Below are 27,574 nucleotides of genomic sequence, written 5' to 3'. Positions count from 1 at the left end.
CATGCCACATCCTTCTTTAGGCAAGGCCAATAGAAGTACTTCATAAGTCTGTCATACGTCTTCCGCACACCCAAATGGCCCGCTATATCACCATGAGCCGTCTGTAGTATCAAGTCTCTAAACTTCACAGGCACTACTATCTGGAAAACAGGATCCTCAAACATCTCATTAGTCTGAGGCATCCACTTATGAACCAACAGCCCATCCTGAACAAAATAACCCCTCGCTGCACTATGTCGCTCCTCAACAGGCAAAACCCCAGCAAACAGTTCACTCAACGTTGAGTCCTCCTTCTGAGCTACAACAAAATCACCAAATGACAGAGAAGATGGCAACTCTGGCAAAACAATAGGCTGTAAATCAGGCTTACGATTTTTCTCTAGAACCTCAGTTCCAGAGGCACGGTTCATGGCACGTGTTACTGCACAGGCAGTAAATACCTCAGGTAAACTCTGCAGGCTACTATCAGCACCTGTTGGGATAGATGGAACACTCTTAACCACCACAGGTGGCGGCACTTCACGCCAAACACGCTCTCCAGCCAAGTTATTACCCAAGATGAGATGTACACCATCTACAGGCAACGTATGGCGCACGGCAATGACAACCTCACCCTGAACCAGGTCTGACCGTAGCTCAATCCTATGCAGAGGGACAGTTACAACCTGCAACCCAATTCCCCTCACTAAAACATTACCCATGTTGGACTCACTAGAAAGAGGCAAAACAGACTCTAGAAGAAAAGATTCACAGGCCCCCGTATCTCTAAGAATTTTAACTGGCACCTTTTCAGACGTTCACTGAAACGTCCAAAGCGCTGCTCGCGGTAGCCCTTTCCTGTATTATGTTCTTTAAAATTTTGCCTGTGCGTTAAAACATATTCATCAGATAACACTGCGGCGTCTGCTGCGGTTTTTACCTTCCGCTCATTTATATAAACTGCGATTCGATCAGGGAGGATGTTTCTAAATTGCTCTAAAACAATTAAATTACACAACTCCTCAAAGGTAGAGATGCCTACTGCAGCACACCAACGATTGAAATGACAATTCAGCTCTCTTACCACCTCTGTATAAGTCTGCTTTTCTCCCTTCTTCCAATTACGAAATCGCAGTCTATATGCTTCTGGAACTAACTCATATACTTTAAGCACAGCATCTTTCACGCTTTTATAAATCTTTCTTTCAGGCACCGACAAAGCAATAAACGCCTCCTGCGCTTTTCCAACTAGAACGCTCTGGAGTAACAACGTTCGTTCAGGATCACTCCAACCACGATCATCTGCCACATTTTCAAACAGTGAAAAGAACACATCCGGATCCCTCTCATTAAACCTTGGTAGCAATCTGGCCATATTAGAGATATCAGGGGTGCGCACTGATCCAGTCGGAACATCACTACCGTTATCACCAGTAATTTTCCCTTCTGCTATCAACCTAAGACATTCTAAAACAATTTCTCGATCACTTTTTATTTTATCATACTCTAGTTGACGTTCAGCTTCTCTTTCTCTACGTTCAGCTTCTCGCTCTCTCTGTTGCATTTCTAACAACTCTTTTTGTTGCTCAAAGGTAAGACCAAAATTACTGCGAGACCCACCCAATGTTGCCAGTGGAGTTGAAGCACCTTCAGGCTCCAACTCATCCATTGAAGCTATTGATGGAAGAACTTTTCTATCAGCCAAACTAGTTCTAACAGTCTGCCTTATCTGTGCCAATGTCGCATTTTTTTTAAAGCCCAATTTGAAATTATAATGTTCAATAACTTCACGCAACTGCTCCTTAGTCAACGTATCTAAAACCTGATCTGATGGAGCAGCGAAAAAATTATCCAAAGTATCCATTCATTAACTTTTGTTTTAACCCTTTTAACCCTAAAAATTTTTTTTTTTTTAAACGAGCACTTTTATCAATGTAAATGCGGCTACCCCACTGCAGCTACAAGAAAAAACAACAAAAAAACAACAACCGGAGCTGCCCTGCACGCGTCGATCCACTTCATGCATACCCCAAGAACAGAGATTTTTAATACACGATATCAGCGGCACCTAACTTCCCCGACAATATGTCGTTAAAGCAGGTATCCACGACTGTGCCCTCCGCCCAGGATATAGCACAAAAACAAAAAACTAAAATAACAAACAAGCGTGCGCTTATCAGGGGTTCGCAAAGCTCCAATGGCTACACCATAAAAAAAATCTTTTTTTCTTTTCTCCTGCAAACACAGCGAAGCACCGCACGTATGAACCACCCCCAATACTTTAACCTGGCTGTATTTAAACAACCCCAGGCACAAACAAACCAAATTATCTCCTTATCTCCCGCACGTAACACAACTACATTTTCAAACCTAATTAAACTGATCCGCGTGTGTCTTTCCCAATAATTTAACTGCGCCGGATCACAATATCCGAATACAGTCAACAAATTAGGCACGTTAATCAAAACGGCCTACAATATGAAGTACGTTCAACAACAAACACTATTAATTACTCAAACCCAATTGAGAAATGCAAAAAAAACCCTCGCATATTTACCAATCGATGGTTCAAAATCCCGGACGAGCCCCCAAATCTGTTACGTGCCTGGCTCAAAGCAAGCAACAGAGTAGGGGAAAGACCACACGCGGAATCGCAACATATAAATATCTTTGATTTATTCAATAAATAGAATTTAACAAAATAGATTTTATACAGTCAGTAAATGAAGTTAGCTTTGAAAAATAAAAAGGTAAGCAATCAGTGTAGTGTGGTGTGGTGTAATGAATAAACAAAAACAAAATCCTAAACGGTGCGGGAGAAATGGAACAACGGCGGAGCTCTCTCTTCCTGGTCTCATCTGAAGCGTCTTTAAAGGACCAGGAACTGATTAGCACGATTCCAAACACCTGCGCCCAGCTCACCTATAGGAGACAGACACAGCACACAGAGAAGAGGAGGAGCCAAGCAAAACCGTGACATCTGTTTCTCAGTCCGTATCCGATCAGATGGTGGATCAGCACCAAGAGATGATGTCTACAGCCCTGATCGTCAGCGGAGACCAGGACACCCAGATGACCCCCAGAGATATATCCCCAGATATATCAACCAAAAATAACAAAATAACTAAAATATAATAAAATACCTAACTACATAATACTACTATTGTTAGAAATTGCAACAAAATTAAAATAGAAATATAAACTTTTGAACTGCGGGTTTCGTCTGGTCAGAGGAGAACTGGCCCCCCGACTGAGTCTGGTTTCTCCCAAGGTTTTTTTTTCTCCATTCTGTCACAGAGGGAGTTTTGGTTCCTTGCCGCTGTCGCCTCTGGCTTGCTCAGTTGGGGACACTTAATTTCTAGCGATTATCGCCGATTTGATTGCACAGATACTATTTAAACTAAACTGAGCTAGACAATGACATCTCTGAATTCAATAATGAAATGCCTTTAACTGAAAATTTAGTGTTTAATCTTATCATTATACATTACTGACACTCTATCCTCCAATTTGATACTGTTAAGTGCTTTGACACAATCTGTATTGTAAAAGCGCTATATAAATAAAGGTGACTTGACTTGACTTGACTTTTATAGGTCATGTGTTAACGATTTAGAGGGGAAAAAATAACTTTGTTTCTAGCCCTAATTGTTCCAATGCCACCTAGTAACCTGCAGATGTAAGTCTGTGTGCTTGATCAGTGGGTGAGATTTCTGATCATCCCACCACGTTTGGTATCTCCCGGACTTACAGTCTCTGTTGCCCAGAAAGTTTAGTGCAGAAAAAAATTATAATAATGAGTGAGTGAGTGAGTGACGTGACACGTGGCCAAGTATGGTGGAATTTAGATGGAATATACTCAGAATTTGCGCTCTGCATTTATCCCATTCAAGTGCGCACACAGCAGTGAGTAATTATGTGTGCTATTTGATAGCAATCTTTCCTGTGAAAGCCATGTTTCTAGCATTTGTAAAACCATATATTTTTCCATTTGAAAAATATATCTAAATCAACCTATGCTCTCAATGTCAAATGCAGAAACATTAATTCATGCGTTCATGACCTTAAGGAGATTATTGTAATGCTTTATTGGGTGGTTACTCTGTGCGCTTAATAAACAAAACTCCAGCTGGTCCAAAATGACAATATTAGCCTGTTTCTGTCAACACTGCATTGTCTCCCTTTTTAAACATTGTACACATTTCAAAATCGTACTAATTACTTATAAAGCCCTGAATGGTTTAGCTCCTCAATACTTGAGCGAGCTCATATCTCATTATAGTCCTTCACATCCGCTGCGATCTCAAAACTCTGGCCATTTGATAATATCTACAATATCAAAATCAACTACGGGTGGCAGATCCTCTTCCTATTTAACTCTGGAACAATCTACCTAACATTGTTCGGAAGGCAGACACACCCTGTCAGTTTAAATCTACATTAAAGACCCATCTCTTTAACCTGGCTTACACATAACACACTAACACATTTCTATTATTCAAATCCATTAAATGATTGTTAGGCTGCATTAATTAGGTCAACCGGAACCGGGAACACTTCCCATAACACTCGATGTACTTGTTACATCGTAAGAAGAATGGCATCTAAGTTACACTAATATAATGTTGCTGCGACTTCCTGTTTGTTGCTGCTGTGTGTTCTGAGTTTGAGCTCCGTCAAGTTAATTTTTATCGTCTATTTTCTATCTTAAAATCAATTTTATACACCATCATTTTCATTTCTATAACGTGTGAATATATCCCCTATCGCATTCTACAACAAAAACAATTTTGTTGTAGAATTTTGATTTCCCAAGTCTGCTATTAGCTTATAGCCCGTTAGCATCGTCAGCGTGGCTGCCGCTAATCTCGCTTACATTGCTAATACTCTGTTCACACACATTACCATTGTTTCACTGTTACTTGCTTTAATGGCGGATTTGTGTCTACCTTTGAGTGCAGGTGAGGACGCGTTAGAGCTGCATTCAGTCACGTCGGGGTCACCACTTTGTAAGGTCCACACGATTGGCCCAAGGAAGGTTATCCAATGGTGGCTGAAGGTTTCTTGCGTGTTCGGTCTTTTCAGCGCGCAAAGTTATTAAATTTAGGTTAAATTATAATCTGACTCCATTTTATTATCTAATCTGACTCCATTTTATTATGACCTCGAATTTAGCCCCCTACAGTCACCAATGTAACAACTTAGTTAAAGCTCAAACAATAATCAGAGGTTATGGCTAGCACTATGATACTTCAGTAGTGTTTCTATCTAGCCCCCTATAGTTAGTCTAACTATATAACAACTTGACTAAAGCTGAGACTATAACAAGAGGTTATGGCTAGTACTATGAAATATGCCCGAACCATGCTAGTATCTCAATAGTATTTTATCTAGCCTCCCATAGTTAATGCAACTCCATAACAACTTAACTAAAATCAAGTTAGTCAGAAATCTAGAAACTCACCTGATGTGCCCCATGCTCCATCTAACCTGAGATCTAGTCTGTACTAACCCTGGACGCATGTTTGCGGTAACATACGCCTTCACTTAATCTACTTGAGAAAATAATTTCAGAGTAAGTCAGAATAAAATCAAATGTAACAATTTTAATTGTTACAGGTAAATATGTATTGTGCCAATTATACAGACAATTCAAAGATATCAAATCAATACAAAACATCAAAATCTCAAAGATAAATCTAAGAGTAAGCATACCTGACTTGCGAACACACTTCATCCTATGGGCTCATTCCGGCTACAGAAGGCCCCGATCCTTTTGCAACATTTCTTAAGTACTTCAGACCAAGACCAACGTCCCCCGAGATGGAGACAGGAACTAACAACTGGAATTTGCATTGATCAAGCAGAGTTATCACCTTTTGGGACAGAAGGTAATTTGCATGAAAGACACTGGGAACTGACCCACCCTCTACAGTGTGCAAAATATCTCTAAACTTTTGGGATCTGTATTACCTTTTAGTTTACTTCTTATAAGAATGAGACCATTGCACCAGTCGCCCTGAGACAATTCAAATGATACCAAACATGACTGTAAATATCACTTGCATTAATGTAGAACATTACAATCTACTATTGACCATTTTGAGCAGACTGAGGATAAGGAAGGATGGGTGAAGGGATTTAAGAAGAAACAAATGGACAGAAGGGAAGGAAGTTTCCTGCACCTCCACTCTGTAGGGTGTCTCAAAGATGCCCGTGCATGTTTGAATTGTTTGTTTCTCAGGAGATCAAAGTATCTGAGGTTCTTTCATCCTTACAGTGCAGCTCGAGCTGGAGGCCGTGGAGAAGCAGATCCGTGACCTGGTGGACAAGCAGGCCCAGCTGAGAGAGCGGAGAGCAGCGCTGGAAACATCCCGGGATGACACTCACAAGCCCAGGGTAAGTAAACAGCGCACTGCTAACACTCCCACCACCTCTACTCCGTGTGTTTCTCTGCACAGGCCCCTTGGACCCAGATGTCCTTCACTCCGGCACCGGGACATGACGGACCCTGGGTGCACCAGCAGCGGAAGACACGAGCCAGGCCCCGGGCGAAGACCTCTCCCCCTCCGCCACCTCCGGCCTTCGAGATCTCCACCCAGAACTGCTTCGCTCCCCTCCGCGACGCTGTAATCGTCGGAGACATCCATGCTACGTCAGCTGAAGGTAAAGTGCACACTCACTGTTTCCCTGGTGCTTGTGTTCTCGATGTTTCTGCACAGATACCCGCGATCCTGAAGGGCGACGAGAGCGTTGCAGCTGTTGTGATTCACACGGGGGTTAATGACACCAAGCTGCGGCAGACGGAGACACTGAAAAGGGACTTCAGGAGCCTGATCAAGACGGTACGATCTTATAAATAACAATAAAATAATTTTAGAAAAGATGACAATATTAAAAGCTGAATGCCATGAATTTACAGTTTTCACATTAGATCCATGTATACGAGAAATTGAGAGTTCCATTGAGATAATGTCCAACATATACACAGTCCAGGTTCGTCTGTCCATTGTGTGAGGAGGATTACAACGGTTGACTAGCAATTTTTTTGCTGCTGTGAGAGCAGCTAACAATAAACATATTTGTTGGACGGACAAGGGGAAGTCCCAAAAGTCAATCATGAAAAGGTCCAAAAAGGTGAGAGAGAGGGGCACTCCCAAAAAAATGCAAAAACATGCCTAAAACTCCTTGGGAACAGAGATTACACTTAGGAGAAGACGACCGATTCATATAAAAATGTTTCATTGGAGTCAAGTAAACCCTATGCAGCAATTTCCAATGAATCATTTGGTGATTAGGGTTTTTAGAAGGCAATTTAAACATACCTGATCTGAAAATAAAACTTGTACATCCTCATTAAGATCCTTAGCCCAAACAGTTATAATAGATAAAGGTTTGTATGAATGCTCAAGAAGAAAGAAATAAATGACTGAAGCAGAGGAGGGAGATTCCTCAGAAGGAAGGATTAGTTTGCGCAAAGGGTGAACAGGCAGTTGAAAGTTCCAAGGCACCCCATATGCCCGTAGGGCCGATCTAATGCGCAAATACATAAAAAAGGAGTTGCCTGGCAGATTATATTGAGTTTTCAGATTCTGGAAGTGTTTACTTTATTATGAGTCCATTGCAGACAATGAAATGGAGTACTGACTGACAAAAGATTATTATTGTGGAAAATAGGCGAATGCCTATGCCATATTGTAACTAGTTGTGAACGTCTTTCAACATCCCTCCATGTGGAGAGGAGGTGGGTTACAATGGGACCAAACCGAGATTTACACTGCCTAAGCGGAACCCCCGAAAAAACAAGATGCTTCAATTTATACGGATAAACAATAGATTCCTCAATTGCTCTCCAAGACACAGAAGTGTCAGGATCAAACTGATAAAGGGCGGAGGGAAAAGGCTTGAGCATACAGTCTAAAATTAGGGAAAGAAAGACCTCCATGTAATCTACATCGTTGTAAGGTAGTCTGTTTAATACGAGTACGTTTCCCATCCCATATATACCATGAAACACAAGCATCTAGTTTGTTCCAGTAGCCAATCGGTGGAGTGAGGGGAATCATGGAAGAAAAGAAATTAATATGTGGGAGGACATTCATTTTAATCACCGATATACGAGCCTGAAAAGAAGTAGGAAGATGAGACCAATTTTCCAAATCTGAGAATACTTTGGCTAGAATACTATTATGGTTTTTTGAGACGATTTCATGCAGGGAAAGAAAAACATCTACCCCCATGTACTTAAAGTTTTGAACCAATGGAATAGATATAGGAAGGGACATGGAATCAATTTTAGAATTGAGGGGAAGTAAACATGACTCACCAGAGAGTCAACCCAGAGAGAGATCCAAAATGGTCAAATAAATTCAACAAATAATAATTTGAATCAGGAATTCTGCCCTGGATCTCAGTAATGAATTGAGTTCGGACCTAACCGCCATGATTTTACTGAGTGTATTGTCTGAGAAACAACGTTGATTATCTCTAGTCAGATTCTGTAGCTGTGATTCCAGTTCAACTATCTTTTTGTGTCGGTTTTTCTGAAGGAAAGAGGCATATGAAATCGAGTTATTCCTTATAAATCCTTTAACTGCATTCCAAAGTGTTCCGAGGATCATCCACTGAACCATGGTTAATTTAAAAAAACTCAGAAAATTTATTTCTGAATTGACTGCAAAAGTTTTCATCCTGTAACAATTTAGGGTTAAATCGCCATCTAGTGGCACGAGATGATCCAACAGAGATAAGGAACAGATATCGGCATCACGAACAGCTGAAGATAAAGAAGTAGAAATTTAAATATAGTCAATTCACGAATAGGATTTATGAGTAGCAGAAAATAAAGTGAAAGACTTAGCAGAAGGATGTAATAAACGCCAACTATCCACCAATGAGGATGAGGTTACACATTGCCGAAGTTTGTCAGAACAAAAAGCTTGAGAGTGTGATTCCTTTGGTCCAGATTTATCTAGGATATGCAACATTACAGAATTCGTATCTGCACCCAATACAATTTCACAATCCGAAAATTTCAAGAGAGAAAAAAGTAGGGTCAGGAGTACAAGGGGCATAAACTGAAAGAAATACAATATTCCTATTCTCCACTATTGTTTTTATATGTGTTATTCTACCGTCTGTATCACAACCTTTATCTAAAATAGTAATATTTAAAGTCCTCCGCACCAATATTAGGACACCCTTGGTTTTAGTATCCGAAGATGAATGAGATACCACTTCATAAAACTTATTATTACATCTGTGTATATCCTCCTCTTTCAAATGGGATTCTTGAACTAACACTATATCAATCTTTCTTCTTCGCAAAAAATCCAGAAAACCTGTATGTTTGTGAGGGCCATTTAGGCCATTAATATTACAACTCAGAATATTAAGGTCAGTCATAGGTATCAAACAGAATTACTGCATAATAAGACAAAATACAAGTTTGAAAATAAAACCAGTTGAGCCTACCATTAAAACACCCCCCACCCCCACCCCTCCCGTTACTATTCAAAAAACATAAACACATTCCCATGAACTATGAACCATGGCAGATCAAACCAAGAACAAACCTTGAAACCTTTCCAGAACCCCTTAATATGATCCATGGCGTCAACAAAAACCTGCACATTACTGAAGCAACAACATTGGCCCCATAGTCACATATTGACTATCTCTATTTAAAAAAAAAAAGAAAAAAGAAAGAGAGAGAGATAAATAATACAACTAAAACAAATAAAATAACATCATAATCAGTAAGCGATACTGTATACACAATGAAAGCTTCTAGTAACTATGAATTAAGAAGTGAACATTAAAGTGAACAGTGAAAGACACAGTCACCTAACCATTTAGAGCATCTCTTCTCCGACTAGACAACAAATGTCCAGCTGAAGTTCACTGAGAGTTGGTGGATGAATGGGATCTGAGAAAAACTTGCTTCTTTTGGGGAGTATAGCATTTTAGGTTCACCTTGATTGAGAATGACCTTCAGCGTTGCAGGATAAAGAACAAAATTATGCATGCCAGCTTCTCTCATTTCCTTCCTAATTGGCGCAAATGCACTTCTTTTTGCGGTGACCGGAGAAAAATCTAGAAAGAAAGACAGCGTTGCTCCGTCGGATGTTTTCACCGGGGCGTGAAGTCTGGCGGCCCGCAGAATGAGCTCCCTGTCCATGTACTGCAACAGTTTAAAGATGAAAACCCGTGGTTTAGCACAATCTGAGGAGAGCCTTGTGTACATGCGATGCGCTCGCTTCACTTCAATCTCTTTGCCCGCCAGAGATGGGAGCTACGTCGGTAGCGATCTTTTCAAAAAGCCCATAGGGTCATCCTTTTCAGAACCTTCAGGCAATCCAACCATACGCAAATTGCTGCGCCTATTGCCATCCTGGTCCACAAACTGTTGCTCGAGCGCGGCTACTCACCTATCGTGATCTGCGACAACTTTCTTTTGTTCTCTCATCTCTCCTGTAAGAAGATCCAGTTTAGAGCATAGCAACTGAACAACTGACATGTGAGAAGCGAACTCGTTCCGCATCACTGTCAACTCAATGTCCTCAAAGTCTGTAACAGTGTTCGCCATCTTGTCCATCATATCGCTTATGTCCGGTGGCTTGGATTTCTTCTTAATCGGAGAAGCCAACGGAGACAACTCCTGCTGTTTCCGATTGTATTTCATCAGGGAAAGTATTATTAATGAGTAAAACTTAAAATAAAACGAAAAAAAAAATCAGCAAAAAGGGGACAGACGTACGGAGCTCTACTCAAGTATGACTACGTTCATGAGCACGTCACGTGACTCTCTAGACTTTTTGCTTTAAACAAATGGTATTTTGTCATGGTGTAAAGAACAGAAACTGCTCTTTGTTAATAATTGGAATCTTTTCTGGGACCATCCTAGGCTTTTCCGTGCTGATGGCCTGCACCCCAGCAGAGTTGGAGCGGAACTCCTGCCGGACAACATCTCCTGGATGCTACGCTCAATATGACTGCTAAGCAAATTCTCAAATAACTGCTATGATGACTTTTGTTCTACCCACTTAAATGATAGAAGTACTTGCATTGTCCAATCTATAAAGACTGTGTCTGTTCCCCGAATAGTGAGGTCAAAATATAAATTTAATGCAGGATCTAGAAAAAATCTGATCGTGATTAAACCAGAAAAATGCAAAATAAATAAACAAACAATTTCCTAAACATTAGATCACTCACACACAAAGCAGTTATTGTAAATTAAATGATCACAGATAATGGTTTTGATGTACACTGTTTGACTGAAACCTGGCTTAAACCAAATGATTATATTGCTCTAAATTAGTCTACTCCACCAAGCTACTGTTATAAGCATGAGCCCCATCAGACTGGTCGTGGTGGCGGTGTTGCAACAATATATAGTGATATTGTCAATGTTACTCAGAAAACAGGATACAGGTTTAACTCATTCGAAATACTTCTACTCAATGTTACACTGTCAGACATGCAAAAAAAATCTCCTCTCTCTTGCTCTGGCTACTGTGTATAGACCGCCAGGGCCATATACAGATTTTCTAAAAGAAATTGCCGATTTCCTCTCAGACCTATTGGTTAATGTTGATAAAGCACTAATTGTCTGCGATTTTAACATTCACGTTGATCATACAAATGATGCTTTAGGACTTGCGTTTACTGGCCTGATAAACTCTTTTGGAGTCAAGAAAAACGTCACCGGGCCCACTCATCGTTTTAATTATACACTAGATTTAATTATATCACATGGAACTGATCTTACTGATATAGATATCGTACCTCAAAGTGATGATGTTACTGACCATTTCCTTGTATCGTGCATGCTGCGTATTACTGATATTAACTTATATGACTCCACGTTATCGTCCAGGCAGAACTATTGTTCCAGCCACTAAAGACAGATTCACAAATAACCTGCTTGATTTATCTCAACTGCTCTGTGTACCCATAAATACACATGAATTAGACGAAATGACTAGCAACATGGGCATCTAATATATAAAAAGCTGTTGCCCCCATCAAATTGAAAAAGGTTAGAGAAAAATGTACTGTGCCATGGTACAATAGTTATACCCATTCTCTCAAAAAAGAAACTCGTAATCTTGAGCGCAAATGGAGAAAAACTAACTTGGAAGTTTTTAGAATTGCATGGAAAAACAGGTTGTCCAGCTATAGACAAATAGCTAAAGCCAGGCTTTAAAAGCTGCCAGGGCAGAGCATATCCGCAAACTCATAGAAAATAGGTTTTAGGAGCTCATTTTTATTCCATCTCCTATCCTAAAAAGTCTGTCTTGCAGAGATTGACTAAAATGAGCTCCTAAAATTTACTGCCAGATTCTGGAAGACAAATTCTTCAAACAGTGGTACAAGAGGATGTGATGCTGGTCCTTCAAGAGTCACTCTCAACTTATCCGTCCATAAAGCCTATACAAAATCAGTCTTCATGTATTTCACAACAATTTAGCATGTTATTCTTATTAAGTGAGGGTTATTTTTTAGCAAAAACACAATCACGTACGTACATGCTGCTCACATACTATTGTAGCCCAGTTTGTGCTGAATACAGACTTAGACTTTAGCCATTAAAATGTTTATAAGCAACTGAAAAAAGCACAAATGTCAGGGCATGTCAAAACTTCTCCGGTGCCCCAAAACACCCTCAGACCCCAGAGAGTTAAAGCCAAACCAAAAGAAATGAATGGCCATTGGGAATCATTACGCAGGTCTTTCCAAGCAAAGACGGAAAAGTGCGCAAGGTGGAAATAAGGATTCCTAAACGAGATGGCACCAAGCTCTTCCTTAGGCCAGTAACCGAGATTGTCGTACTCCTTCCTCATGAATCCAAGCTAAAGTAACATGTCAAAAAGCAGTTATTTAGTGGTGGCACTCAATCGCGCCAGACGGGGAGTGTTCTGTTACAGTAATTGTCTAAGTTAACAATAATTAAGAAATAAATGTTTGGTTTGTATTTCGCTGCTGGCTGCTCTGAGAATAACGTTGTCATTATCATGTGACTGATCAGATAACTAACGATAAGGAAATTAGTGCCTGCCATCCTGCTATTCTATTCTTTAGTCAGGAAGCAGGAATAGCCTGTCCAATTTAGAGCTTAGTCATGGCTACAGACCATATCATGAAATGACACTTACATCTTGTAGATATTACTGACATTGCGAACATGATGAGATATCAACCATCTCATGCGCTGCCTGGCCAAAAACTACAATTGATCAGATTTGACTATAAGCAGAGGCGGACAGTAGTGAAGTATTTTTACTTTACTCAAGTACATTTAAAGGTGCTGTATGTAGGATTGACACCCAGCGGTTGAACTCGGTATTGCAGTCCAAATTCAAAATATCTCCGCCTCTGACTATAAGTGGGCTACAAACAGCCGGTCTGACTACGAGCTAAATCGTGGCTATATACAGGCTACTCACTGAACATGTCAAAGAAATGAAACTAAACACCTTGTAATCACTGTTGACTTTGCTTGCGTGATGGAATAGCACACATTTCGCAAGTTATTTTTTGCAAAAACGACATGTAAGCAAATTCAAGGTTATTTAGGCTAGAAGTGGGTTACACATAGCCGGACTATATCGGGTCTATAGTTTACCAAGACGGTGAAATGGCGGCTATTGCTTGCTGGGTAATGTCACCTCACACTGACCACACCACATCAGTTTGGTAAGTGTGCCAGACACCATTAAATCATATTACTGATGATTGTATTTATGATTTTTCAGCCTTTGTCACTAAAATCATCTTAAAATGTCCTTAGTTACTTTTTATTATTATTATTTGTTTGGGGGGCAGTCATGACCTAATGATTAGGTATGGGAGTGAATGAACTGCACTCTCTTCCACCCTCAGTACCATAACTGAGGTGCCCTTGAGCAATGCTGCAGCAAAAATGGCTGCCCACTGCTCGGTGTGTTTTATATATATATATATATATATATATATATATATATATATATATATATATATATATATATATATATACACACTGTGTGCAGAATTATTAGGCAAGTTGATATTATGGTCATATTTTTTGCCAAGAAAATTTTAACAATTCCAAACCACATCAATCTTAATAACTAGTATTAATTTTGTATTTAATCATTTCTAAGTTATACATAATTGTCCATGAAGGCTGAAAGTCAAAAACGCCTTATTTCAGGTGTGCTGAATTATTAGGCAGGTTTTCTTTTACAGATAAAATGAGCCAAAAAAAGAGATTGAACTCAGAGTAAAAGTAAAAAAAATAAATAAATGCCCATGAGAAGGATGCAATACTAATTAAATAATAGAATTAGCAAAGTTAAGGCATGACTATTGGGCAGCGAAATGCTCATTGGGTCAGCAGGGTCAGAAAAAACAGGTGGAGAAGAAAAGACACGTTAACTGCAAAAGAATTAAGAATTAAGGTGAAGAATTATGTAAGAAACCATCAGGCACCATTTAGTCTCCAGCGCCACCATTTTCCAGAACTGCAACCTTCCTGGACTCTCCAGAAGTGCAATGTGTCAGGTTCTCAGAGACCTTGCTTGGGTAAAAAATGCATATTTTGTTTTCATGATTATTAAATGCTGCTTTTTTTTACAGGACAATAGTATGTATTATTACAATATAAGATATATCTTTTAATGTGCTAAAATATACACTTTTAATAATAAGTGCTGGGGGGCATGGTCAGATTTGCCTGCTTTTTTGTCTCTAGCTGATCACTTGCCTGAAAAACGGTAGGGGTGAATTTCTTATTTCATGTACACTAGAGGTTAAATTGTGTACTGGGCTACTTATTAGTTACAGCAGCTATCACTGTGTTGTTATGAAGTCAGTTGTGCCACACAATTTTGGAGGCAGAGACAGATTGTAGGGGCACTTTAGGGAAAGACTTTAACTGCTGAAATAAAGAGTTTTATAGGGTTAGTGATGAAACTTGCAGGTCAATGGGCATCAGTGTTTAAGGTTGGTAAACACTTGTACACTGAAGCATATAATACAACCTGACAAGTACTGACATTGACATGTGTTATTCAGGTGTCAAAGTTGTGCAGAATTGAAGGAAGAAACCTCAGTGCCAGAGGGATGTTGGACAGGTAAAGCCTACAAAACGTGCCACATTGATCAAACATCGTGGTGTCAATACTCAATAAGTTACAACGCAAATCAGAAATGTAAAAAATTATTTCTTTACTGGTCATTTTAAAATGTCATTCTTTGTCCGCAATTGTTAACCACATCAATCTGTATTATATTTTAGGGTTTGAAGGGGGGTGGTCCACTGCAGAAGGATGCATTTGTAAAGACTGCACTGTTCTCGGTCATTAGACGAATAAATATATACAACACACAACATTTACCAGAGAGCATCTGTTTTTTTTTTTTTAGTCTGAATGGTGATATACAATATATATGTCATTTTTGATTTTAGTGTGCATCCAAGAAAAAGAGAATGACTCCCTCATAATGTTTTAATGTTAAGTGTGATACCATACTCTTGATTTGTATTAGATTTATTATTTTTTAAATATCTTAAGTTATTTGAAATAATTGTATTTTTTTCCATTTCTAGATTTTTTTATCTTAAATTGTTAAAATTTTCCATATTTTTATCAGAATCTTTATATTTAAGTGTACTGTATTTATAATATTTAATTTAATTGTTTTATATTTGTATCATTTTTGTATCGTCTTAAGTTGTCTAAGTTGTTAAAAATGTTGTTTTCTTAATAAAAGCTTTGTATTTAATTTGTTTGTTTGAAGGGAGTCTGTTCTTGGGCTATGGTTAGACGTCTATTAAATTTTCACTGACAGCCCAAATTTTGCCTTGTTTTAGCCTAGACATCAGGGCTGTGTTTGGAAGGCTGATAGATGTCTTTTAAATGCAAAATTGCTTGCTGGGTATTGACACACAATATTTGATGTCAATATGCCAAAGATTCGCAGAGATACAGACTCAGATGCAGTTTAGCATCATGCCATCAAAATTTGTTGACGTGTTAAATGTAAATCATTCATCTATCAATATGAAACCCATAACTTTGGCCGGCAGGACTGGTCTAAAGATCTTAGTCTTGTGGTTTTTGGCCAATCCGTTCAAAAGTTATAAGCTAACAGATCCATTTTTCATATCTTCTGACCTAAACTGTGCAGGTAACATCAGGTTATGGTTGTCATAACACACCAAGTTTGGTTTCAATATGCTTCAGCATTGTGGAGATATAGCCTCATGTCCACTTTGGCATGCCCTTTGTCAAATTTGTTCGCATGTTATTCGAGAACAGTTTGACTAATCAAATCGAATCAGCTTGCTAATGCACAGCTAACACATATCAAAAGCACAGCTAACACATATCAAAAGCATCCAATATGATTGTTTTGCACATTTCATTCAAGTAGGTATTTACTTATTGCAAGGGGACAGAATGGCTGTTGATTGTATGCAACACAATAAATGCACCTTATTATGGTTCATTAATTATTAATAAACAATCCCTTCTAATCTTACCTTTTCATTCCTCCAGCCTATAGTTACACTGGTGCATCTATAATATAATTCATCTGTAATATTATTTACACAAACATTTGTAAATTATCACCTAACCTCAGTGGCTCCTTTGAAGCTCGTTGCTGCAGCAGCAGTGATTTCTCCATTTTAGGTTTCCTTCCTCTGCGCTTTAGTAATGGAACTGGTCCACCTAAATAAGAAAAAAGACACACCACATACATATTTATAGATGTGTTGCTTCATTAAATACAAGAAAACATCTACAGAGTTTGAAAGGGCAATCTGCACCTGCTGATAATAAATCTAACCCAGGAGCACTTGAAGTGGGGCTTGAGTTTTCTGTATCAGAGTCTCGTTCAGCTTCAATCTGTGAAAACCAAATCAAATATTTAATTTATGGCAGTTATGTTATTGGTAATGCAACCTAATCACAAGAACCACCAGCAAAGTGCACACAGAGTGATTACCTTTCTCTTCCTTCCTCTTTTATCTTTGGCAGAGACATTTGTGGTATCTTTCTGTGACAGGTCCTGGGGACCACAAAAAAATTATAAAATATATATGACAAGACCCATTTTTAAGGCATATCATACTAAATTAAAGTCCACATTGTCACTCTAATGATATTAAAAGGATAGTTTACAAAAATAAAAATTTGCTGTTGATTTACTCCCCTCAGGCCATCCAAGATGTAGGTGACTTTTTTTTTTCAGTAGAACACTAAAAAAGATTTTTAGCTGAAACCATGGTCCTTGGTGATTCATAAAATGCATGTTAGCGGCTACTGGTTTGTTAGATTAAAAAAAGGAATTAATACCCCTGGCTCCTGACGATCTTATGAAGCGAAGCGATCAGTCTGTGCAAAAAAACATTACTACATGTAATCGATAGCTGCAGGCAAATGGTTCAGTGTGATGTCTGGTTCGCAAACAAATAATTATTTTAGACCAATTCTTTTTTGAACCAGTTCACCAATTCAGACTGAACCACCTGTTCGCAGCTTGAGCAGGACAGATCTACAAGTTACTCAATCAAAAATCATAACATGCAAACAAAACATGCCTGACAGTCATTCCAACTCGAAAAGATCCAATATAATATCGTATATGATTAAATGATGCTGGTTTTTGCAAACTCATTTAATGCATCAGTTCCTCCAGCTTAACACTGAACTGAGGAAACAGTTCTAATGCAGACTGATGAGCTGGTGATATGCGCAAGTGTGAACCGAGCACTTGAATGAAATGGCAAATTGAAAGTTTTTTATGGTTTCTCATTGTTCATGAATAACAAAAATTGGTTTGGACATAAAGCAGGAGATAAAAATCAACAACAGACATTTCATTTATCTACCTTCATTAGTGTAACAGTTCTTTATTTCTCAGTGATTATATAGAAAATTACAAATATCAGATGATCATAATGAATTCTATTCCACAAAAAGGCGGCTTAGAATCTCTGGACTTTTTCAAAAAAACTTCTCAGAACTTGACATGACCCATTCAATTTATTTTAGAATTTACTGAATTCGTATGAACTAAAAATTACTTTACTCATTACTAATTACTACTCATCTTCAGTTGCAAGGAACTGCTATGGGTACCCCCTTAGCACCAAGTTATGCAAATCTGTTTGAATTTTATTTATCTGTTAGTTTTTTATTATATATATATATATATATATATATGTATATGGGTAAATTGTACTTTATAATAATAAACCTTTTACATTAAGTACTGGGCAAGATATATTAATAATTGTTTTCTCATTTGGAAAGGAAGTGAAGAGGAACTACAAACCTGATTCCAAAAAAGTTGGGACACTGTACAAATTGTGAATAAGTTTCAAAATTCAATATTTTATTCAGAATACAACATAGATAAAATATCAAATTTAAACTGAGAAAATGTATCATTTTAAGGGAAAAATAAGTTGATTTTAAATTTCATGGCATCAACACATCTCAAAAAAGTTGGGACAAGGCCATGTTTACCACTGTGTGGCATCCCCTCTTCTTTTTATAACAGTCTGCAAACATCTGGGGACTGAGGAGACAAGTTGCTCAAGTTTAGGAATAGGAATGTTGTCCCATTCTTGTCTAATACAGGCTTCTAGTTGCTCAACTGTCTTAGGTCTTCTTTGTCGCATCTTCCTCTTTATGATGCGCCAAATGTTTTCTATGGGTGAAAGATCTGGACTGCAGGCTGGCCATTTCAGTACCCGGAGCCTTCTTCTACGCAGCCATGATGTTGTAATTGATGCAGTATGTGGTCTGGCATTGTCATGTTGGAAAATGCAAGATCTTCCCTGAAGGAGACGACGTTTATGTTGTTCTAGAACTTGGATATACCTTTCAGCATTGATGGTGCCTTTCCAGATGTGTAAGCTGCCCATGCCACACGCACTCATGCAACCCCATACCATCAGAGATGCAGACTTCTGAACTGAGCGCTGATGACAACTTGGGTTGTCATCTCTTTAGTCCGGATGACATGGCGTCCCAGTTTTCCAAAAAGAACTTCAAATTTTGATTCGTCTGACCACAGAACAGTTTTCCACTTTGCCACAGTCCATTTTAAATGAGCCTTGGCCCAGAGAAAACGCCTGCGCTTCTGGATCATGTTTAGATATGGCTTCTTTTTTGACCTATAGAGTTTTAGCTGGCAACGGCGAATGGCACGGTGGATTGTGTTCACTGACAATGTTTTCTGGAAGTATTCCTGAGCCCATGTTGTGATTTCCATTACAGTAGCATTCCTGTATGTGATGCAGTGCCGTCTAAGGGCCCGAAGATCACGGGCATCCAGTATGGTTTTCCGGCCTTGACCCTTACGCACAGAGATTGTTCCAGATTCTCTGAATCTTTGGATGATATTATGCACTGTAGATGATGATAACTTCAAACTCTTTGCAATTTTTCTCTGAGAAACTCCTTTCTGATATTGCTCCACTATTTTTCGCCGCAGCATTGGGGGAATTGGTGATCCTCTTCCCATCTTGACTTCTGAGAGACACTGCCACTCTGAGAGGCTCTTTTTATACCCAATCATGTTGCCAATTGACCTAATAAGTTGCAAATTGGTCCTCCAGCTGTTCCTTATATGTACATTTAACTTTTACGGCCTCTTATTGCTACCTGTCCCAACTTTTTTGGAATGTGTAGCTCTCATGAAATCCAAAATGAGCCAATATTTGGCATGACATTTCAAAATGTCTCACTTTCAACATTTGATATGTTATCTATAGTCTATTGTGAATAAAATATAAGTTTATGAGATTTGTAAATTATTGCATTCCTTTTTTATTCACAATTTGTACTGTGTCCCAACTTTTTTGGAATCGGGTTTGTACATGAATTTGTGACATTTTTTAAACTCCAAGCTATATTATATTACATTTTCAGTTAAAACAAATATGTTATCTATTCATTTACTTAGATCTATTGATATCTAAAACCAATAATATTGTCAAAAATACATTTTTTCAGAAGCCAACAGACAAAAATACATTACTCTCTGCCGATAGTCATCACCCATTACCTCTGATATAAGCTTTAACCCTAATCCAACTATATAGATTAAGATGAATTTGTAATACTGAAAAGGAATTTGACAAACAATCTGAAATGATCAGAAAAAGTTTTAGTTTAAGAGGATGCCCACAGACTTGGTTTCAATCAGCCTTTGATGGTGAAAAAATCCAAGAGAATTCAATTATTAAGTGATGATCAAGAAAAAAAATAAATCAGTTAATTATGTTCTCACTTACAGTATATGAAGAATATTCATCAGATCAAACCCATTGTTAATAAATATTAGTTTATTTTATCTTCAGATTAATTATTAGTTTATTAGTTATTATAAGTTTTTAAATATCCTCTGATATTCTCTAACAAGAGATCTCAAAATTTGGTGAACATACTATAAATAATATCTAAAATAATATCTAAAGATCAGTGGTTCTCAACTGGTTTGGCCTTGGGACCCACGTTTTCCCATGGTCATCAAGCCGCGACCTACTATAGCCTATAATTTGTTAAAAAACAAAAACAAAGCAAATTTATTTCACAAAAATTAAGTTAAGACTGTTAAGAATATGACTACTGAATAAACAGCCTATAAGGTAAGGCTATTAAATAGCAGTCCCAAACTAGTTTTTGTTAATACAGTTAAGTTGGTATGAACCACCACAGTCATTTAAAAATACACAAAATGACACAAAGAGAAAATAACATGGTATTTTTGGGTTATGGAAACTACCTTTACCATGGTGAATATACAATACTAGAACTGTTAATGAAACATGGAAACTGCTCCCGAATAGAATGAATATCATACGTTCATGCAAATACTTCCCAGTTAACACACGCAGTACCAGTTATGTGATTTATCGGTACTGCACTATTATTGCATGATCGTATAGTTTCTGCGCTGAAGTGACATACAGCGCGGCGCCATGTTCGCACGTGCTATTGAAGAGTGCGCGATATAACATCTGGCAGGACAGGATTATGACACTGACATTAGGGACTGTTTACACCTGGTCACTTCATTCGTTTTTTCTGATCGGATAGCTATCCGATCCTTAAAAGACCAGGTGTAAATGCCCTCCGAAACGCATTCGAGACGGATATAAATCCGTCTCAGACCACCCTCTTCACCAGTGGAGTCATTCAATTGTCTGATATCCACCATTAAATTTAATTTTTGGTAAAAAATTGGTTAGATAAATCATCTGATAAAAAAAACAACAACAATTAATAGTTTAAATCTTATCCAACTAATTACTGAGCCCACTAGAGTTACTGCTCGAACTCAGTCTCTTCTTGATTGGATACTTGTTTCACATCCTAACAGATTTTTAAGGGCAGGTGTTATGTCTGACTGCTTTGGTGATCACTCTATTATATTTTGTGTATGGAAAATTAAATTACATAAATCCCCTTCTAGATTAATTAAAATCAGACAATATTTACTGTACATTTACATTTAGTCATTTGTAAGTCTTTATACAGAGTTCATTAATGTTGTGGACAAGCATGCTTCCTGGAAAATTATTAGGGTTTGGGGTAATCATCTCCCTTGGATTAATTCTGAACTTATTAGAAGTGGGCAGCCCCAGACTGACATCTGGTACGGAGTGAATAATCTGCTTTATAAAAAAAACACTTTAAAGATTATTTACGATTAATTATTGTTGCCAAGTTATCTAGTCGTTATTGCTTACGGTGCTTTGTTATATGGAGCAGTTTGTTAGATCGCGATCTATATAATTTGTTTGTCTAATGATGTGCCGACAGATGTATAAAAGTACACAAGTCACACCATAATTTAAACGCGGTAGTGTCACAGATTCACCTGCCTCAACAGCTGTATCACCTTATACACCAGTTGAACCGCACTACATTTCCCAGCATCCTTCTGGTCACTCACCTGCACTCCATCTGTAACCACTCACACCTGACTGCCATCAAGGAATCCTCTGCACCTGTTGCCACCAATCAAGCTCCCTATAATACTTCACTCAATCCATTCCCTCACTGTCTGGTCACAAGGTAGCAAGCTATTCTCTGGTTGCCTTCCACCTCTTACCGCAGCACTGCCGGTCAGCCACTTGCCCACCAAGGAAAGGACGAGGGCCCAGATAAGACTCTTTATTCTGCTTCCCCTGATGTTTGAGTTACCGTTAACCTTATATTTGAGTTGTGAATAAATTACTTACCTGCACGCCAGAACCCCCTTGTCTGCCTACTTGACCAGAGTGTTACAGATGACCAGACCTAACAGGCTAATAATGCTGACGGCTGAGGACCAGTTGTGGGGTCTGCGGCAGGCTGGCTGGAAGCTGGAGCGGTATGTGGAGGAATTTATTGAGCTTGTTCACCAGCTGAACTGGCCTGACACCTCTTTGGGTGCGTGCCTTCAGCTGGGGCTGGACAGCGAGACTATCAGATGTGAGCTTCCTGCTTCTGAATTCTCCCTGGTTGAATTAATCAATCTGATTTTATTTCTTAATGGATCGTTCTTTGAGGTCGTTGTGAACGAAGAATTCCAGTCTCGCTGCCCAGTCTCCGCTGAGGCACGTCACGTCACGCCAGCTCACCAGACGCCAAGAACCCCCACATACCGCGCCAACGATCCGAACCGCCTGCCCAGCCCCAACCATCTGCATACCAGGCGTCGCTCCGCGGCTCCCTCTCACCAGCCGCCGTTCACGGCCTACGCAAGCGCGTCGCTGATCGCGGTCCAGGCAAGCCCGCCGGCAGAGAGGATGGCAAGCCCGCCAGTGCCGGCCCCTCGCAAGTGCCCGCCGGTGCCTGCCCCTCGCACGTGCCATCCGTCGTCCCTGCTAGTCCCATCCAGCTCCGCGCTTCCAGTGCGCCCCCATGAATCCAGTCTTCTAATCACGGCCAGGAGTGCCGTTCCCGATCCCGGAGAATCTGGTTCTCCAGTCACGGCCAGGAGTGCCATTCCCAGTCCCGGAGAATCCAGTTCCCGAATCACGGCCAGGAGTGCCGTTCCCGATCCCGGAGAGAATCCAGTTCCCGAATCACGGCCAGGAGTGCCGTTCCCGATCCCGGAGAATCCCGTTCTCCAGTCACGGCCAGGAGTGCCGTTCCCAGCCTAGGAGGGGCTCCGATCCTCGAGCCGAGCCCAGGAGGGGCTCCGGTTCCCCAGCCGAGCCCAGGAGAGGCTTCAGTTCCCCAGCCGAGCCCAGGAGGGGCTTCAGTTCCCCAGCCAAGCCCAGGAGTGGCTCCAATGCGCCAGTCAAGCCCAGGAGGGCCTCCAGTTCCCAAGCCGAGCCCAGGAGAGGCTCCAATGCCCCAGTCAAGCCCAGGGAGGGGCTCCAGTTCCCAGGCCGAGCCCAGGAGGGGCTTCAGTTCCCCAGCCGAGCCAAGGAGAGGCCCCAGTTCCCGAGCGCCTGCCAGAAGGGGACTTCCCCAAGAAAAGGGGGGGATATAGTCAGTGCCTGTGTGGCCAGGCCAAGGACCAAGGCCACGGAGTCGGCAGATCCGCCATGGCCTCCCGAGTCGGCAGATCCGCCATGGCCTCCCGAGTCGGCAGATCCGCCATGGCCTCCCGAGTCGGCAGATCCGCCATGGCCTCCCGGAATGGGCGCCGCCCTGGAGGCCATCCATCCCCGAACTCTGGCCCTTGAGGCCTCCAGAGCGCCCACCCCCCCTACAGGGGGGAGTAATGGCACAGATTCACCTGCCTCACCAGCTGTATCACCTTATACACCAGTTGAACCGCACTACATTTCCCAGCATCCTTCTGGTCACTCACCTGCACTCCATCTGTAACCACTCACACCTGACTGCCATCAAGGAATCCTCTGCACCTGTTGCCACCAATCAAGCTCCCTATAATACTTCACTCAATCCATTCCCTCACTGTCTGGTCACAAGGTAGCAAGCTATTCTCTGGTCGCCTTCCACCTCTTACCTCAGCATTGCCGGTCAGCCACTTGCCCACCAAGGAAAGGACGAGGGCCCAGATAAGACTCTTTATTCTGCTTCCCCTGATGTTTGAGTTACCGTTAACCTTATATTTGAGTTGTGAATAAATTACTTACCTGCACGCCAGAACCCCCTTGTCTGCCTACTTGACCACAGTGTTACAGGTAGACTTTAATGGACAGTAAAACAAAGGCAGTATACTGTATAACTCCAGGCTTGCACAGTATTGACGAATGAATGCAAACGAATGCAGAGCACCGTAACTTAATTTGAGCACTCCAAAATGGTAAAATGCCAAGATGGCAGCGGTCGGCTCCACCCACTTTAGGCTTCAAAAATGCTCTTCAGAAACCTACGCGTGACGTCATGGACATTACGTCCATTTTTTTTTTTTTTTTTTTCAGCTGCTGATGATGGTAAACTCACAGGTGCTATTTTTCTTGATTTGTCCAAAGCTTCGATCGATATTTACTTTTAGATATACTTCATGCTATTGGTCTGTCTGAAAATGCAATTATGTGGTTTAATTCATATTTGCATAATATGGGAATAAATCAGATTTTTTTTTGGTTCAACAAAGAGGTGTGCCCCAAGGTTAAATACTAGGACCACTTCTTTTTTCTATTTATGTTAATAATTTACCATTAATTTTCAATAAGTGTAGTGTTCAACTTTATGCTGATGACACCGTCATATATCTATCTAATTCTGATATTTTACAAATTCAGTTATCTCTTCAGTATGATTTTAATATTTTACAAGATTGACTTTTGGGGATAATAAATTAGTATATAAGTCTTATATTATGATTTTTGGTTATAGACAGAAACTTGAATCCAAAAGAAGTTCCTGTGCTATATTATGTAAATACGGCATTTCTCTGCATAAAGTTGATACTATTAAATACCTTGGAGTATGGCTTGATTCTGAACTTCCTTTAAATCAGATAATCATATTCTACATAAAATACATTTTGGAATTAGTACTTTACATTGATCTAGAAATAGTTTTTCATCCAGTTCGTAAGAAACTTGCCTCTCAGCTTATACTTCCAATCCTCGATTTATTGTGATGTTTATCAGACTGCATCAAAATTAGATCTTGCTCCTCTTAACACAGCATATAATAGACTTTGCAGATGTGTTTTGGGGTGTTCTTTTTATACTCATCATTGTATAATGTATGATGTACTCCAGTGGCCATCTTTGCACACAAGACGACATATTCACTGGCTTCAATTTATATTCAAATATATTAATTTTAAATATCCTAGTTATTTACAACAATATTTTGTACCTTTTTATTTAAATGATCAAATTAGGCATTCTGTTCAGACCTATTTTTTTTGTTCCTCGTGTCAAAAAAAAAAAAAAAACATTGGTAAAAGAGCTTTTATGTTTAAAGGTCCAATAGACTGGAATAATTTACCTGCTGATATTCGATCTATTACATTTAAAATGTTTAAGCAAACTTTATCATATTTTACTTTGGATTGTACATGTTATTTTTGAAGATGCTATTGATTTTTTTTTTTTTATATATATTTTTTTTGGCTTACGTTGTGATCGGATTCACTGATCAGTATATTTTGTATTATGTTTTGTTTCATATTTGCTACTAGTTATTATTTTAATGTTGTGGTGCTTTTTTTTTTCTTTTCCTCCAATTATTGTTTGTGTTTTGTTTGCTGTTTATGGATGTAATGTTAATTTGTGTTTTTTTTTTTTCTTGTTACTATGTTGTTATTGTGATACATTGTGGGACCCCTCGAAAACGAGATGGTATCTCAAGGAGTTAATCCTAATAAATAAATTCAAATTCAAATATAAATCGCTTTGCATCAGTTTTAAGGTTTGAAAACATAGTTATGCATGGATTTGGATGGACCTCTGATCTCTCTTTGATTGACCCACTGCTGCTGCGTCCAGAGGTTCTAAGGAATTTTTATGGCAGTCACAAACCAAAACCTTAGGAAACAGTCTCTAGGTGGGTGAAGGATAGAAACTGCATTAACCCATTTAATCCCGTGTCACAATAGTGACCGTAAAAAAGTTTTTCATTTATAAAGCTCTAAAAACCTAACTGACTGATGTTTTAGTGCACTTCCTGCAAATTTGGAAAAATTAAAGGGTCTCAATTAAATATTTGCAGTGTCACATGGTTAGTGCAAATTGTCACATGACCAGGGCAGTTTAATTCCTGTTTGCACCATAAGAAGATGATGACTGCATCAAAGCTCCGAAAGGTTAATAAAGTATGTTAACAAAGATATGACAAATGGTTGGTACACATTTTTAAGGTGTCTAGTGTTAAAATATGAATTTACAAATATTCAGTTTTGTTGAGTGTGGTCATAGAATGAGTAAACATCTTGATGGTCACAATAGTGACTGGTGGGATAACAGTGAATTTAGGTATACAATATAAATCCAATTGTAGTTGTTAGTGAAAGCTGCACTAAAATGTTGCAATGACAAAATATTGCACTAAATTAAAAGTTCAAATGTTACAAATATTGATGTTATAATACTGGTAGCACTAATATAAAAATTTGATGATATATGTTGCAATAAAGTAACAATTTTTAAATACTTTGATGGTTGTATTTTTTTGTCTTTTATCTCAGTATTCCTATCAATGTTGAATAAGGGTTTTTTATGCATAATAGTGACCCTAGAGTGTGATCAGACAGTTTAAAATAGCTGGGCTAAGTATAACAATTTTAATGACTGCAGAAGTATGTTAATTCATTATACACATTATCCCACCGGTCATAATTGTGACAGACCATAAAACATCAATTTTCACACACTTTTCCAAAAAAAATTCCAAAAATAATTATTGATCATTTCAAAGGGTTACTAATGACACGTTATTTGGATATTTTCATGTCTGTGAAAAATTTGGGATTAAACGGGTTAAGACCAAAGATAAGTAATGTCCTTCTCGGGCTTGGTACCAGAGGTTGTCTTCTTGCCCGTCAGCACTGGAATGTGCTGTTCACAACAGCTGCACATCCATTATTAGAATCTCTCATTCCACCACATCCCAAAGGTGTGCTATTGGATTGAGATCTGGTGGCTCTGGAGGCCATTTTAGTACAATGAACCCATTGTCATCTTCAAAAAATCAGTTTGATATAATTTGAGCTTTGTGACATGGTGCATTATCCTGCTGGAAGTAACCATAACAAGATGGGTACACTGTGGTCATAAAGAGTTGGACATGGTCAGCAACAGTGCTTAGGTAGGCTGTAGCAATATCCCCTACACCATTACCTTACCACCAGCCTGAACCATTGATACAAGCCAGGATGGATATATGCTTTAATATGATTTTCTCTTTTTTGGACCGTTTTTTGTAAACCTAGAGTTGGTTGCATGTGAAAATCCTAGCAGAACAGCAGTTCATGAAATACTCAGACTGGCGCCAACAACCATGCCATGTCCAAAGGCACTTAAATCAAATTGTTCCGCATTCTGATTTGAACTTCAGCAGATCATCTTGACCATGTCTACATGCCTAAATGCAATGAGTTGCTGTCATGTGATTGGCTGATTAGATATTTCAGTTATTTAGTTTATCAAATGTACCTAATAAAGTGG

At 39.3% G+C, this 27,574-nt stretch overlaps 1 protein-coding gene across 5 annotated transcripts in view; it reads right to left on the bottom strand.

Moving 5' to 3' along the window:
* Positions 1-27,574, bottom strand: part of psip1a (PC4 and SFRS1 interacting protein 1a) — a 122,220-nt gene that overhangs the window by 44,762 nt on the left and 49,884 nt on the right. For all 5 annotated transcript variants that reach the window (XM_058789624.1, XM_058789631.1, XM_058789646.1 and 2 more), the window contains 3 exons: positions 16,978-17,040; positions 16,799-16,877; positions 16,607-16,700 (listed from right to left, as the gene is read on the bottom strand). In XM_058789624.1, coding sequence (XP_058645607.1) covers positions 16,607-16,700; positions 16,799-16,877; positions 16,978-17,040 — 236 coding nt within the window. The remainder of the gene's footprint in view (positions 1-16,606; positions 16,701-16,798; positions 16,878-16,977; positions 17,041-27,574) is intronic.

This window comes from Onychostoma macrolepis, chromosome 01, assembly GCF_012432095.1.
Source record: "Onychostoma macrolepis isolate SWU-2019 chromosome 01, ASM1243209v1, whole genome shotgun sequence".
Taxonomy (NCBI): Eukaryota; Metazoa; Chordata; class Actinopteri; order Cypriniformes; family Cyprinidae; genus Onychostoma; species Onychostoma macrolepis.
The sequence above is the reverse complement of the archived record's forward strand: the minus strand, read 5'-3'. Positions and strand labels throughout refer to the sequence as shown.